Source organism: Podarcis gaigeae (assembly GCF_964106915.1).
Source record: "Podarcis gaigeae genome assembly, chromosome: 1".
Lineage (NCBI taxonomy): Eukaryota > Metazoa > Chordata > Lepidosauria > Squamata > Lacertidae > Podarcis > Podarcis gaigeae.
In genome coordinates, this window is record NC_139678.1 from 132726252 (window position 1) to 132739641 (window position 13390).

The following is a 13390-nucleotide window of genomic DNA, read 5'->3' on the forward strand; positions in this document are numbered from 1 at the left end:
GGCACAATAAGACAGAAGACTGGAGATCCCTCAGATTAGAGTGACTATTTGTCCTTTAAATAAATCGCTAGCAAACGGCAGACAAAGCTGGGCTGCTTCTGCCTGCAGAGGGGCTCTGGCAAACTGCAGTGAGTTATTTTTGGTCCTCTGTCTCCAGCCACGCTGGCAGATGCTCTTCCAACTGAATGACAATTGTTTCCATGTATGCACTGGAACGCAGCTGTTGAACGTTCTCCAGCAACGTCACCTGCTTCCTTAAAAGGCCCAAGAAAACTGAGCTGCAAGTCCTGATACCTTGCAGGGCAGCAGAACGAAAGTGGAGGCTTAGCAGCCGCTTATCACGGGGGATGTGTTCCCACTTTCAGCAAATGGGAAGCTATCAAAGCATTGCACTCAACTAAGAGAAGGCAAAGAAAACCCCGTCTGAAATGGGACCATGTCACAGAGGAGGAAGAGACTGCGCAAAGCCCCAAACCAGGCCTGGCAGTATACACTCATTTTCCAAAAGAAGGGGTGTGTGTGTGTGTGTGTGTGTGTGTGTAACTTTTGGGAAACCTTTGGCCTGCCAGAAGTTGCTGAACTGCAATTCTAATCAGCAAAGGAGGCCAGTATGTTGGGAGTTGTAGTTCAGCAACATCTGTGGGGGGCAGGAAACAGCAGATCATTCCCCACCCCCTTGTGATGGTACAGAGTTCCTACCCAAGCCCTGGCGACCGCAGATTGGAGGGCCAGCTTGGAGGGATTCTGGTCTGTTTCCTGAGCTGCCCTTGTTATCTGGGGGCTTCCAAGAAACAAGTATGAACCGGGCTGCCTGCTGACCAGAGAACATGGTTTGGGTCAATCTTTATTAACCTTTAGGCCAATGACCTGGATTTTTGCATCTCTATAAATTTTTTGGCTGGTTGCTGGAATCCGTGTTTCCACTGCCAATGACAACAGGAGTCTTTCACTTAGTGTATGGCCTGTATGGCCCATGTGTTTCACTTAGCGTATGACCTGTATGGCCCATGCGCATGAAGGAGCCAGGATGCAGCACTCAGGCCTAGCAGACCATTGCACAGGGGCTGCTGTTGTGGGTGAGCTCCCTCCATTGTTCCTGGCTTGGCTGTTCAGCTGGGGGATTGGGGGAATGTGATGGCCAAACAACAAGCCAACTGGCCTATGGTAGTTGTGGGGAAATGGTCCATTACACCCACTTTCCTACACAGCAGTCACACTGCACAAGAGCATAGCCATATCTGCAAGCAGCAATGTGAGAAAGTGTGTGCTGTTAATTCTGCTTCCACTGGAGTTACATCAGGTTTGGCCCAGGCATGTCCCACAATCTGCCTCCAGCCCCAAGCGGTACCAACATTTCTGAAGCCATGTGCTGATTTTCTGAGGTGCAGAAAAGAGAGGATGAAGAGTAGCGGACTCCCACATGTAACCCTGAGCTAAACCATGGTTCAGCTTAGGGTGGCATGGCAGCAGCAGGCCAGGAGAAGCAGCACAGTAGCTGCAATTTCTCTGGGGACCCTCATATGGCTGAGCACTGCATGTGAGCTGAGTAGGTTTTCAGACCCACACATCCCCTGAGTCAGCGGTCCTCAAAGGGTGTGGCATGTTACCCTGACATGGCAGGAGATGATGGCAAGTGTGGCAGGAAGATTCAAGGGCAATCAAAGAAACATTTGCACATTTCAGTGTAGAATAGTATGGTATAGTACACTATCAAAATAATATTTTTATTTGCAGAATATGAATCTTTTCAAAATTAAGTACTGCTGGGAGTTGTTTTGTTTTCCAGTGTATTTCTTATTTATAAAAAAAATTGGTGTGGCACAAATAAATTTTTATTCAGAAAGTATTCCGTTTGAGAACTGCTGCCCTGTCATCTTCTAAGGGAGGTTGGCAAATTGCTTCAACTTTGAGCTGTAGCACCGGAAAGGAGAGACGTGCTGATTCTCCTTTTGGCAGTAAAACCCATTGGTTGTGTTGCTGCAGTTCCAGATGCTGCTCTAAGTATAACTTGCCCCCTTAAGTCCACTGGTGGGCAGACCAGTGATATGCCACTGGACTGACATCTGACAATTGATTTTTTTTTTAAAAAAAAAAAGCACAATGAAAAGGGCATTTAACAAACAAATCAGTACTTTACTCTCTGCTGACAATAATCTCAGAGCTGATTCCAAATAGATATTCAGTTAATTAGTCTGGCTTCCAAGTCTAGAGAGCAACCTGATCCTTCTCCTTTGCAATGCCAGAAGGGCACTGCCAACACTGCCCAACATTTCGGAGCAGTGGCCCAATGTCAATAAAATGGCAGGAGGAGAAAGAAAGAAAGAAAGAAAGAAAGAAAGAAAGAAAGAAAGAAAGAAAGAAAGATGAGTTCTGCCCAGCAGGATGAGACAAGCTCACAGCCTAAAATGTTGAGGTAAGGAATGCTAACTAATGGTGCATGTTGCTGTTAGCTTAGACCTAAATGTAGGAAGCTTGTCATTTGTGTTATGTATTAATATTTTTAAAATAAATAAAAAATGATTTGTGTGTGTGTCAGGCACTATCCAGAATACTGGAAGGCAAGGCTCAGTTTGCTTCTTTACTGAGCAACTGGGTGGAGTGTGGCTGCACGTTTTTCTTTCCCCCCAAGTAGCAAGATGAGAGACTTAGGGCACTGTCGTCATCAACAGGAAAACTGAACATTTGGGAAAGGGTCCTTATACCTTGGAAGGAGCAGGCCCACACAGCTCCCCTGAAGCAACAGGTTTGAGGGGGACACTTGGCAGCATGGCCATTGGTGGCTCTTTCCAATCTCCATGAACCTTGGGGGGCTGCCTTGCTGGCTAGCAGTGGTGGCGCATGGCAGCAACACTCCAACACATGGCCTGTGGCTTGGTGTGGATGCCATTTCTATTTCCCACAATGCTATGGCAGGGGTGCTCCAGGGCAGTGTAGGAAATGAAGATTTTGGTGGCGCCAAGCCACACTGGGGTTAATCCAGGCCATTTTGTTTCTCTGATGCTGGTTTAAATCAGACCTGAGTGATGTTTTCCGATTTGGTGTTACACTGCGTCACACGGGGAAGACTGAAGCCAAGGGAGAAACCTCGTGCTCTTCTAGACATGTCCAAGTAAGGACAAAGTCAGTCTCTGTGCAGGATACACTTTTAAATTCTCCCCTTCAACAGTTAAATTCCTTTGTTATCCTATATTTTATGTGCTTGAAAGGTCTCTTGCTAGTGTGGTTTTTGCAACATGTGAAACGTTTTGGATGAGCATAATCCCACTGCTCTTGTCCAAGAGCTTTTATGAAAAACAGATACTAAAAGCTGCATGAGTTACAAGCCTTTGTATCATCCCTCGGTGTGGAGATTCTGTTCTCAACAAAGACTCCCATTGCATCTTAAAGACTACAGTGGTACCTCGGGTTACAGACGCTTCAGGTTACAGATTCCGCTAACCCAGAAATAGTACTTTGGGTTAAGAACTTTGCTTCAGGATGAGAACAGAAATTGTACTCCGGCAGCACGGCAGCATCAGGAGGCCCCATTAGCTAAAGTGGTGCTTCAGGTTAAGAACAGTTTCAGGTTAAGAACGGACCTCCAGAACGAATTAAGATCTTAACCCGAAGTACCACTGCATTCTAATTAAATTTTAGATCCATGAAGTCCACTTTCTCTGATGCATTAGAATGGGTTAGATTTGTGTGGGAACCACAAGTGGCCAGAGTGTTGCTGCACTCAAGTGAGTCCTGCTTGTGGGATTCTCATGGGCATCTGGTTGCCATGGTGAGATGAGAATGCTGGACTTGTGATAGGTATTTTATGGTCTTAGATATATGGTAATGTTCATAAGTGTACCAACCAAGCACGTACATAGACCGATCTGGAACCATTTTGATTCCTAAACTGAGCAAATGTTTTCTCTGCAAGGTCAAAGTGCGAAACCTCCCATCATCTCTTTCCTCACAAATCCTGTCTTAAGGGCACATTTAAGATATGAATAGGGTGTGAGCCTGTGACCTGGCCCAGGAACTAAGTATTTATCATTACAAAAGACTGGCCAGGCTCCCCAGGCAATCCAATCAAGTAACCTGCCAGACAGGAGATAAACAGTGACAGGAGAAAAACAACATTACAATTTCTGTTTTAAGACTGCCTTTTCTGTGATGTAGGTATGATGTATCTGAGGGGTGGTCTTAGGTTACACCTCTTCTGTGATGTATGATGTTCCTGGGGGTGGTCTTTTGATCTCCAGGGTGGCAATTTCAAAAGTCTTTATAAGGTCTTGCATGCCATTTTTCTGGGTCCCTCCTCTCTCCTGCGGGTGAGGGCAGCACCCTGTTGCAACAGATCAAAAAAGATCATGCTTACTAGCTGCTTTGCTTCTCAATATTCTCTGGTTGGCCTGTTATTCTCTCCTACCAATAGGGAACCTGTGTAAGGACTCTATATGGGCTCTTGGATACCCCATAAGGGAAAAGGGCAATTTTTGTTTACAACAGACTAAAGAAGAGCCAAAGGCTCTACTTAAGTTTGTTTTCTTTGCATGGTGTATGAAGTATGTGAATAAATATATCAGCTGGGTCATTGTGCTGTTGTCATGGGCCTGTGGGGAGGAAGAGTGGGCTTCAGGCAAGGCATGCTTCCTCTCCTCTTCTACTTCCTGTACATTTGTCTCCCTCTCTGCACTGCCAAAGTCCCGCTGAATGGTCCACCCTCACACTGTGCCTGTTCCCAGCCTCCCTGCTCCTTTTCCTGGCATTGACATCAGAAGTGTGTGTGGGGAAAGAGGCCCCACTTCCTCTCCCTCCCCTGGTTGGAGTAATATGAGGGGTGGGCGAGAAATGCATGAAGGGAAAGGAGATGCACATATTGAGCTGCCGTAGAGAGGAGAAAGACACAAGACAAGCAGAAATCACGGGTGGAGCAATATTCACAAGGCCACTTCATATGATTTTGGGGTGGGAATTAAAGATGGGTAATTAATACTGTTCTAAAGATGCATTTCTTTTCACATTTATTTGCTCGGTTCCGCTGGCCCAAGGCAAGCAACAACACATTTTTCTTACTTTGCTGTGTATGGAAAACATCCCTGTCATTTAAAGCACCACCAGTAGCTCTCCTGAAAAGTGAAGTTTATGTAAGATTCAAGCCAGTACAGCTCTTGAAAACTGTAGGAATCTTCTTTTCCAACACCAGGAGGGGATGCAGGGTTGATGCAGAGCAACTTTTCCGATCAAGTGCAATCCAGATGTTGCTGGACTCAGACATCCTTCATCCACGACCCACGTCCAGGAATGATGGGAGGTCATAGAGCTGGACGGGATCACCTCATCTCCTGCAATGCAGGAACATGCAGCTGTCCCATACAGGGATCGAACCTGCAACCTCAGTGTTGTAAGGAGGGGTGTGTGAATCTGAATTTATGATGTGGTTTATCTCTCTAGATCATGGCTGAAGTATAAGATTGACATAACTCTTAATATGACATAAGACCCTCCATGATTAGCTTTGGTGACTATGGGACCAGCCAGATCCCAGCCCCCTGCTGAAAGGCATTTGGGCCATACCCTGAGTTCACCCACATCTGACCTAAAAGATTAACCCATGCAAATTTAGTTTTCTAGTACAGAATACTCAACCTCTGAATGGGATCCACCCATGCAAAGGTAAGAGACAAGCAAAGGCAGAGATGGCTGGTTCAGGTCATTGCTCCCTATCACAAGTCTTTCACTGTTTGTTAAACAAACAGGAACAGGATGACCAAAGATGGGCAAGGTGAGAATTAGGCAGGAAATTCCAAAAGTAACTATAGAAATTTTGAGAGTCATTCATTTCTCAGCCCCCTCCCCTATCCACTGGCAGCCTTGGCAAAGTGTATAAAAAAAAATTAGATGCAAAGGTTCCTTAGCCCTTAAGGCTCCAACAGCACAGCACTTAACCCACTTAGCTCCCTAGGACTGCATGTCTGCTTCACTTTAAGGACAGGCATACTCCCCCCCTCCCCATTTCTGGGTGATGCTCCTGCTTCTGTGAGGTAAAGGTAAAGGGACCCCTGACTGTTAGGTCCGGTCGTGGCCGACTCTGGGGTTGCGGCGCTCATCTCGCTTTATTGGCCGAGGGAGCCGGCATACAGCTTCCGGGTCATGTGGCCAGCATGACTAAGCCGCTTCTGGCGAACTAGAGCAGTGCATGGAAACGCTGTTTACCTTCCCACCGGAGTGGTACCTATTGATCTACTTGCACTTTGATGTGCTTTCAAACTGCTAGGTTGGCAGGAGCAGGGACCGAGCAACGGGAGCTCACCCCGTCATGGGGATTCGAACCGCCGACCTTCTGATCGGCAAGCCCTAGGCTCAGTGGTTTAACCCACAGCACCACCCGAGTCCCAAAACCTGCTTCTGTAGGCTTTTAGAATAGTTAGGGGATCTTTTGTTCTTTAATCAAAGTGTGCATGTATTGTAATTTGCAGCGGAGGTTCAGGATCAGAGCTTTCCTTCTCCTAGATGGGCTACCTTCCCAGGTGGACGAGCCCCATCTGCCCTTCATCTTTGTAGTATGTTGCTTTTATTGAATAATAAGAGAAAACACAAAACACTATGAAACTCAAAAATTCTCAAAACCACAATTAAACTTTATTTAAAAGTTCTTTTGTATAGATTTCCTAAAAACAAAATCATAATAAAAATAAAATTCCCACCCCCTGCCAAAAAATACTTTTTTTCAATAGAACACACAACATTGAGGATTGCCAAAAAAAAAAACACATTCTACACCATGTTTTAAAAATTCTTTAACTGAGTCGTTGGTCCCAGCAGTGCATCTGTACTAAGAAATTCGCATTTTTTTCTTTGATCACATATGCATGAAAAAGAATTAGTATAATCCAGCAAGAGTAAAACAGAATGAAAAGTTGGACTGCTTGTGTTTCAGAACTGGCTACTCCTTCTGCATAAGGCTTTCAATCTAAAGTTATGCTCAGTTATGGAAACGAAAGAAGCAATTACATAACAGCTGCAGTGATTTTCTTCCCACATTATTTTCTAGTCTTTACCTTGCCTAAAACAGGCAGGATACTGGGATCCAAAGGAAACTGTAATTTGTTCAAACAACTAAGATCTGTGGTGGGTAAATATTACATAATGTTGAAATTATAGAGTATATCCCAGACATATTTAGCATTCAGTCCATGAACAGTTTAGCACCATATTGATAAAGTTGTGTAGCAAAACACTTTTTTGAAGCTTTGCTTCGAACGTAAAGCAGAAATAACACAGTGCAAGGTAGTCTATACCCTTAGCTTTTATGGGGTATTTTGGCAATGGCTGACTCCTGGTTCTCTTAGAGGTATGTGTTGATGTTTCACCGTGATTTAAGTCCCTATTGTTGTTACAACACCAGGATTGACAGGAGCTGAAAAAGCAAGAATAGCTTATTATGATTTCACATCACAAAAAGACAAAGTTTCAATGAGAAAACGAGAGCAGATAACAAAAGGTAAACTCCAGCATCCTGGTGGGCCACCTACTACTCTCTGGTTGTGGGAACCTTAGAAAGCGATCACTAAAAAATGGAGCAGGCAAGAGTGAAGCCAGCCTAACCCTTGTAGAATGGGAACAAGGGATGGGAGAAGAAATATGCCAAACTCAAATTCTAAAGGAGACTCACCTAATTTGACCCAGGCAGATCATGCCCGGGACCACTTTTTTAGTCCACTTCAGAATCTGCAGTCGAGCAGATTCATTTATGAGGTGATCAGTGGGCTGCCTGTTCTAAAAAGGTTTCTTTTCTTTTTTAAAAAATCAACTTTTCAAAGTAAACACTGGGGGCAGTTATGCTTTCCCTATACAATTCTCTCTGATAGCAACAGAATGTTATCCAGTCCCGTTGTTCTGATGGCTATTGCACTCCTAGCATGTTGCTGTCAGAGCCCTGTGGGGTAAGCTGCAGGCTGTGGGAGGCTGCGGGACCTACTCTGAACAGTTGAGAGGAATAAACTGCCCCCAAAGTGCTGCTTCTTTTTTTAAGGTGTGAGTTTCCAGGCAGATTTTAATAGATACTTCATTTTAAAATCTGCCTGGATACAGGACAGGGCGGATTTAATGCCATCTCCATTTGGTACTGGATCCGTCCATTCCCAGGTTAGCCCAATTAGGACATACAGTGGCCTGCAAGAAAGCAGAAGCCAGCTTCCCTTACCATATTTGAATGACGCTCTACTGCTTTTTCCTTTATAGCTTTTCCTAGGGCTATGTCATCAGCTTTTAAAATAAACCATGAAAACCAAGTTATACTCAGTAGGCACGTTTACATCTGCACAGCCGTTGTTGTTTTGGTTTGACATAGCAGGCAAACAATCCTAACTAGAAATAGTTGTGCTACTGTTTTTAATATGTCAGTGCAACTTCAATGGGATCTGTCAATGAAAGTCAACATGGCAGCACCAGGCTAGGGTGAGAATTTGACCCAATTGTTTAGGTGCTCTTCTAGCGTCAACAGTTTCATGGAAGATCCCCATTCGTTGCTTACTCTTTTCAAATAAAGGCAAGCGGCAAAAGTAGAGGTCATCCCTTACCTGAAATGCAGACTTTTTCACAGTCTTTCTGTGTGTCAAATCTGTTTTCATTTCCACCACAGCCACCATACCAGAATCTAGCACAACTTTTGGTTTTTAGATCAAAATACCACTTGAGGATAAAGTTCCTGCAGGTCCCTTCCTCTTTTTGCAATTGACAGATATCTGTGGCTGGAAATCAGTAGACAAATAAATAATCAATGTATTGGCCAGTCCATGCTTCCTGTGAGTATCTTCTACTTTGCGTGTTCACAGATACTCAGCAGAACAAGAAGATGAAGCATCCCCTCTGCTGATGTGCATGCCGAAGGGACAGGGACAAACATGGGACATGGGAAGTTTTATCCATCTCCAATATGCATGCAAGATGAAGCGACAACAGAAGACCATGTCGGCAACAAAGAGATGACCAAGAACCCCTATCTGCCACAGGAACAAGGAATGCAGAAGTAATGGGATGGCTGGAACACAACTGATTTAGGAAGAGGGGATCATGCCTTCCAATACTGCACCACTGACCTAGCTTTAAATGATGATACAATATATTGAGAACCTCTTGTTAGAAGGGAGCAAGGGGAGAAAGGATCTAAACTATTCCAAAGTCCTGCTTTTTGGGCAGTCTTACAAAGTAAGTGTGCACACACTGAACTTCCAGGTGAATGAGGTTTATTAATTATTTATCTGATAGTTTGGATTTGATATCCTGCTTTATCACTACCCGAAGGAGTCTCTAAGCCGCTAACTATCTCCTTCCCCTCCTCCCCCACAACAAACACTCTGTGAGGTGAGTGGGGCTGAGAGACTTCAGAGAAGCATGACTGGCCCAAGGTCACCCAGCAGCTGCATGTGGAGGAGCGGAGACACGAACCCAGTTCCCCAGATTACGAGTCCACCGCTCTTAGCCACTACACCAGACTGGCTCTTAATACCATCTGATTGTTAAATAAGAAAAAAAAACTCAAAGTAGTTTCCATATATTGGGAATATAAAGTGTTATTCTGCTGGGTGAACAAAAAACTGAGCCATGTTTGGTCACAATTAATAATTAAAATAAAACACCACATTTATCCCAGCACCACATTAATGCCACCCTTATAACATGTACTGATGCCCCATTTTTACTGCCTCCCATCTTCCAGATGTTGTGGGAGGGTTGTAATGTGTGGGGCATCTGCAAGCACGGAGGCATTTGCACCTGATTATACCAGTAGCCACAACAGTGAAAGAGAATTCAGTGTTGCTAGCTCTTGTCTCTTGAACAGAATGAAAAATCTATGCAGACCTGACTCCTTCAGTTATCATTCAGATAATGAGGAGTTAGCACATAAGCACAACAGATTCAGTGTATGATTTTGGAAATGTCCGCCACAAACAGAAGCACACAGGATTTTAAAGCCCAAGTTCAGAAATCTATGATAGCGAGAGACCCCATGCTCCATTCCAGAGCCCCTGGAGTCTATTTTTTTCTGGACTTTTGGCTCACTGACGTCTTCTTCAGGCTCTTGGGGGGGGGGGTCTCCTCATGAGGCACGAGGTCTTTCCAGCTCTCGCCTGCCATTTCAGGCGAGAATTATTTCTTTCTTTTCTGGCATATACACGGTTGTGCGCAAATCGATTGCACGTAAGTGGGGAGATGCCTGCACTACTTTCAGGTCTTGCAATGGGAACATGGTCTCAACTTATCACAGGATGAAGAGAAGGCTAGATGGACCCTTCTCTGTGATGCAATAGGTTTTTGATACAGGGTTGATTTCAAACAATACCTCTTCCCCATAAAACCCTAGAGGGGACATGTCCTACATGACATTGCTTTCATCTCAATTATGCACATTTAAATGAGCTCCAAAGCCCAACGTAAACTGGATCCCAGGTGAGCAAGAATAACTGAATGGTGCAAACGTCTCCTTTCAACTATACTATCTGACCTGTACCTGCACAGTGAGAGAGCACTCCAGGGACCCAAAGGCCAGCCAAGAGCTGCCTTGCTTTTCTCACACAACATGCATGATGGTGGAGGGTCTGGTTTGAATGAGACACTGGCCATGGCTCAATGCCACATGTGTCACATTTCAGTAGGGTGTATTAATGTATATGATGCATCTCTGATTTACCCTGAAGACTGTAAAGGAAAGGAAGAAAATAGTCCCTAGAGAGATATCCAGCTCAAAGGTCAACACAGCCAGAACTACCACGGACCAACTCTATGGATCACCCTCCTGCGGTGATTCCAACGGCCCTCAAGTTAGCTGCCTGAGGGAAGAGGCTTGTGGCAAGAAGAGATCTGCCTGCTTGGCCAGGACAGGGACAGCTGCCCTGCTCCCAGGTTTGATCCGAGGGGAGGGCTTGCCAGGAGCCCATCTTCTCTGAGGAAGCCAGAATCTGCATAGGTAGACCTGTGGGTTGTAGGTCATTCCAAGTAAAGCCAATGAATCTAATGGATCTAAATTCGTCCAATGCCCATTTATTCCATAGGAGCTATACTGGATACAGTCCTGTGTAACAGTGTTCTAATAACTGGTGCCTGATGTTGCTTTCTCCTCCTAATCCACCCATTTCCCCTTGTGCATCATGTATTTTGCACTGTCAGCTTAAGGGCATGGACTGCCTTCCTGCAGATGTTGGTAAGCCAGATGCAGAGAGAGCCCTTTGGATGAGGAGAAGATCATATGCTTTGAATGAATGAATGAATGAATGAATGACATCTTCTGAGAATTCTGCCTTGGGATCTACAAGGAACCAGGAATGGCGTGCATTTGTTTCTCATCCACCTCTCTCTCTCTCTCTCTCTCTCTCTCTCTCTCTCTCTCTCTCTCACACACACACACACACACACACACACAGCTATCCAGTAAAGTGATGGAAGGATGGAGTGAAATCAGATATTCTAAATGAAGCAATTTTTCCACAGATTGGAAACATACTTTTAGGCAACAGATTCACCATGTGTTTATAAACTTTAAAACAGTTGCATCATGTTAATAAATGCTTTCCAGAGCTTGAACTGACATTTAGAAAGTATGGTCCTGATATGAAAATAGACAAAATGTACTTCCTGCGCATTTGATGCATGAAATGTGTGCAGTCCAGCAGTGGGTGTGGTGTTTGTGTTGACCAAAGTGACAAGCATCTGCCAATTGTGGGCTTATTCTCCCTAGGATGAAATATTGACCTGAGTACCAAGTCCCTGGGTGAAAACATACTGTAGCTTGTGTGGAATTTTGGCATGTTTCTCTTCTAAAATGCAGGAAGCAACTGCTAGAAAAAGAGCAGGCCATTGCTACTGAATCTAATCTGGTCCAACTGTGCTCATCAAATTCAGAGAAGTCCAGTATAAAATAAGTCAAATTTACCTGTCATCCCATCATGTTCATATTGCATCCTTCCCCTCCCCATTTCATGAGCTTCTTGAGATGCTTTTGATGCTTGATCAAGTATTAGTTTTCTCGAGGAACTTAGGAAACTGTCAGAGCATCTATTGTCTGATGATGATTCTGGAACAGCCGCTGAGTTGCAATCCATCCCTATTTTGCATCTTTAAAATTCTGGATTGCTCAGTGATGATAAAACTAGTTTCATTCTCTTTACTTTGTTCTTTATAGTGAATGAATAATTGACTTAGCCAAGTATTAAATCCAGAAGAACCTACTGCTCTTAATGAAGCAAAATTTCACTGGCACTATGGGAGTTTTACTTGGGAATCCTTGGGATTCCATTGGGACCCACTTCCATGGGAGATGCTTGAACACTTCTCTCCACAGACAAACTAAAGAATCTGCATCTATTGATCCCATACCTTCCTGCTTCAGGGCAAAATTTTGCCTTGCGTTGTTTTCTATTTTCTCATGTAAGTCATGGTTTCTGACCCGGAGGCAATTTTTCCCTTTGTCTTTTTGCTTTATTTCTTCCCCCGGTTTCTTTTCAATACATATAAGAAAAGGTAAAGGACCCCTGACAGTTAAGTCCAGTTGCAGATGACTCTGGGGTTGCGGCGCTCATCTCGCTTTATGGGCCGAAGGAGCCGGCGTTTGTCCACAGAGTTTTTCTGGGTCATGTGGCCAGCATGACTAAGCCGCTTCTGGTGAAACCAGAGCAGCGCATGGAAACACCGTTTACCTTCCTGCCAGAATGGTACCTATTTATCTACTTGCACTTCGTGCTTTCACACTGCTAGGTTGGCAGGAGCAGGGACCGAGCAACGAGAGCTCACCCCGTCGCGGGTATTCAAACCACCGGCCTTCTGATCAGCAAGCCCAAGAGGCTCAGTGGTTTAGACCCGCGTTCAGTACATATACTTTCCTCAATCCAGTTAACTTCTGGTTTCTTTTTCTCATACCTGCTCTTGCTACCTTTTTTGCTCTGCTTTCCAATTTCCTTCTGGATAATTTCCTCCGTAACTTCTTCTTGTGCACTTTCTGTCCTGTAAATGTCGAGACCAGTTATTTTACTATGGGTTGGGGAGCCTAGGAGTGAGGCTGAAAATGGAGTGCAATTCAGCTGAGCACTGAGTGGAGTCAGTGTGCAGGGAACAATTTATATTTGTCAGAAAAAGGACTCAATGGAGTCTTTACAAAATGTTCTTGGTGTGTTCAGCCCTTCAGCTGGCTAGAAAACCTTGGTTTACGCTTCTCAGTGTGTTTCAATGCTCTTATTGCCACACTTAAAATTTTTTTTTGGCACCAAGTAATGACTTGTTTGCATTTCCAACACTTAGGCTGCAATCTCATGAGAGAGGGTCCAATAAGCCCAAAGACTATGCAGGAGCTGGTCTAAAATTCTTGCCCTGATTCCATCCCTGTCCCCAACTGTCAGTTTCAAATGGAAGGGATTTTTTTAAA

The 13390-nt window shown here is 44.5% G+C and overlaps 1 protein-coding gene and 1 long non-coding RNA gene across 14 annotated transcripts in view; both read right to left on the reverse strand.

Annotated features, from left to right (window-relative positions):
• Positions 1-6593: 6593 nt before the first annotated feature.
• COL6A3 (collagen type VI alpha 3 chain) overlaps positions 6594-13390 on the reverse strand; it is a 103118-nt gene continuing 96321 nt past the window's right edge. For 7 of the 13 annotated variants that reach the window (XM_083702484.1, XM_083702483.1, XM_083702491.1 and 4 more), the window contains 3 exons: positions 12889-12972; positions 8556-8726; positions 6594-7393 (listed from right to left, as the gene is read on the reverse strand). In XM_083702484.1, coding sequence (XP_083558610.1) covers positions 7353-7393; positions 8556-8726; positions 12889-12972 — 296 coding nt within the window. In that variant the 3' untranslated portion in view covers positions 6594-7352. The remainder of the gene's footprint in view (positions 7394-8555; positions 8727-12888; positions 12973-13390) is intronic. The other 6 variants (XM_083702485.1, XM_083702482.1, XM_083702493.1 and 3 more) reach the window with 1 other exon arrangement.
• LOC310833611 lies at positions 9952-12411 on the reverse strand. Its single transcript, XR_014558843.1, has 2 exons — positions 10441-12411; positions 9952-10395 (listed from the first exon to the last, which is right to left on the reverse strand). It is a non-coding gene; the product is annotated as an uncharacterized lncRNA (long non-coding RNA).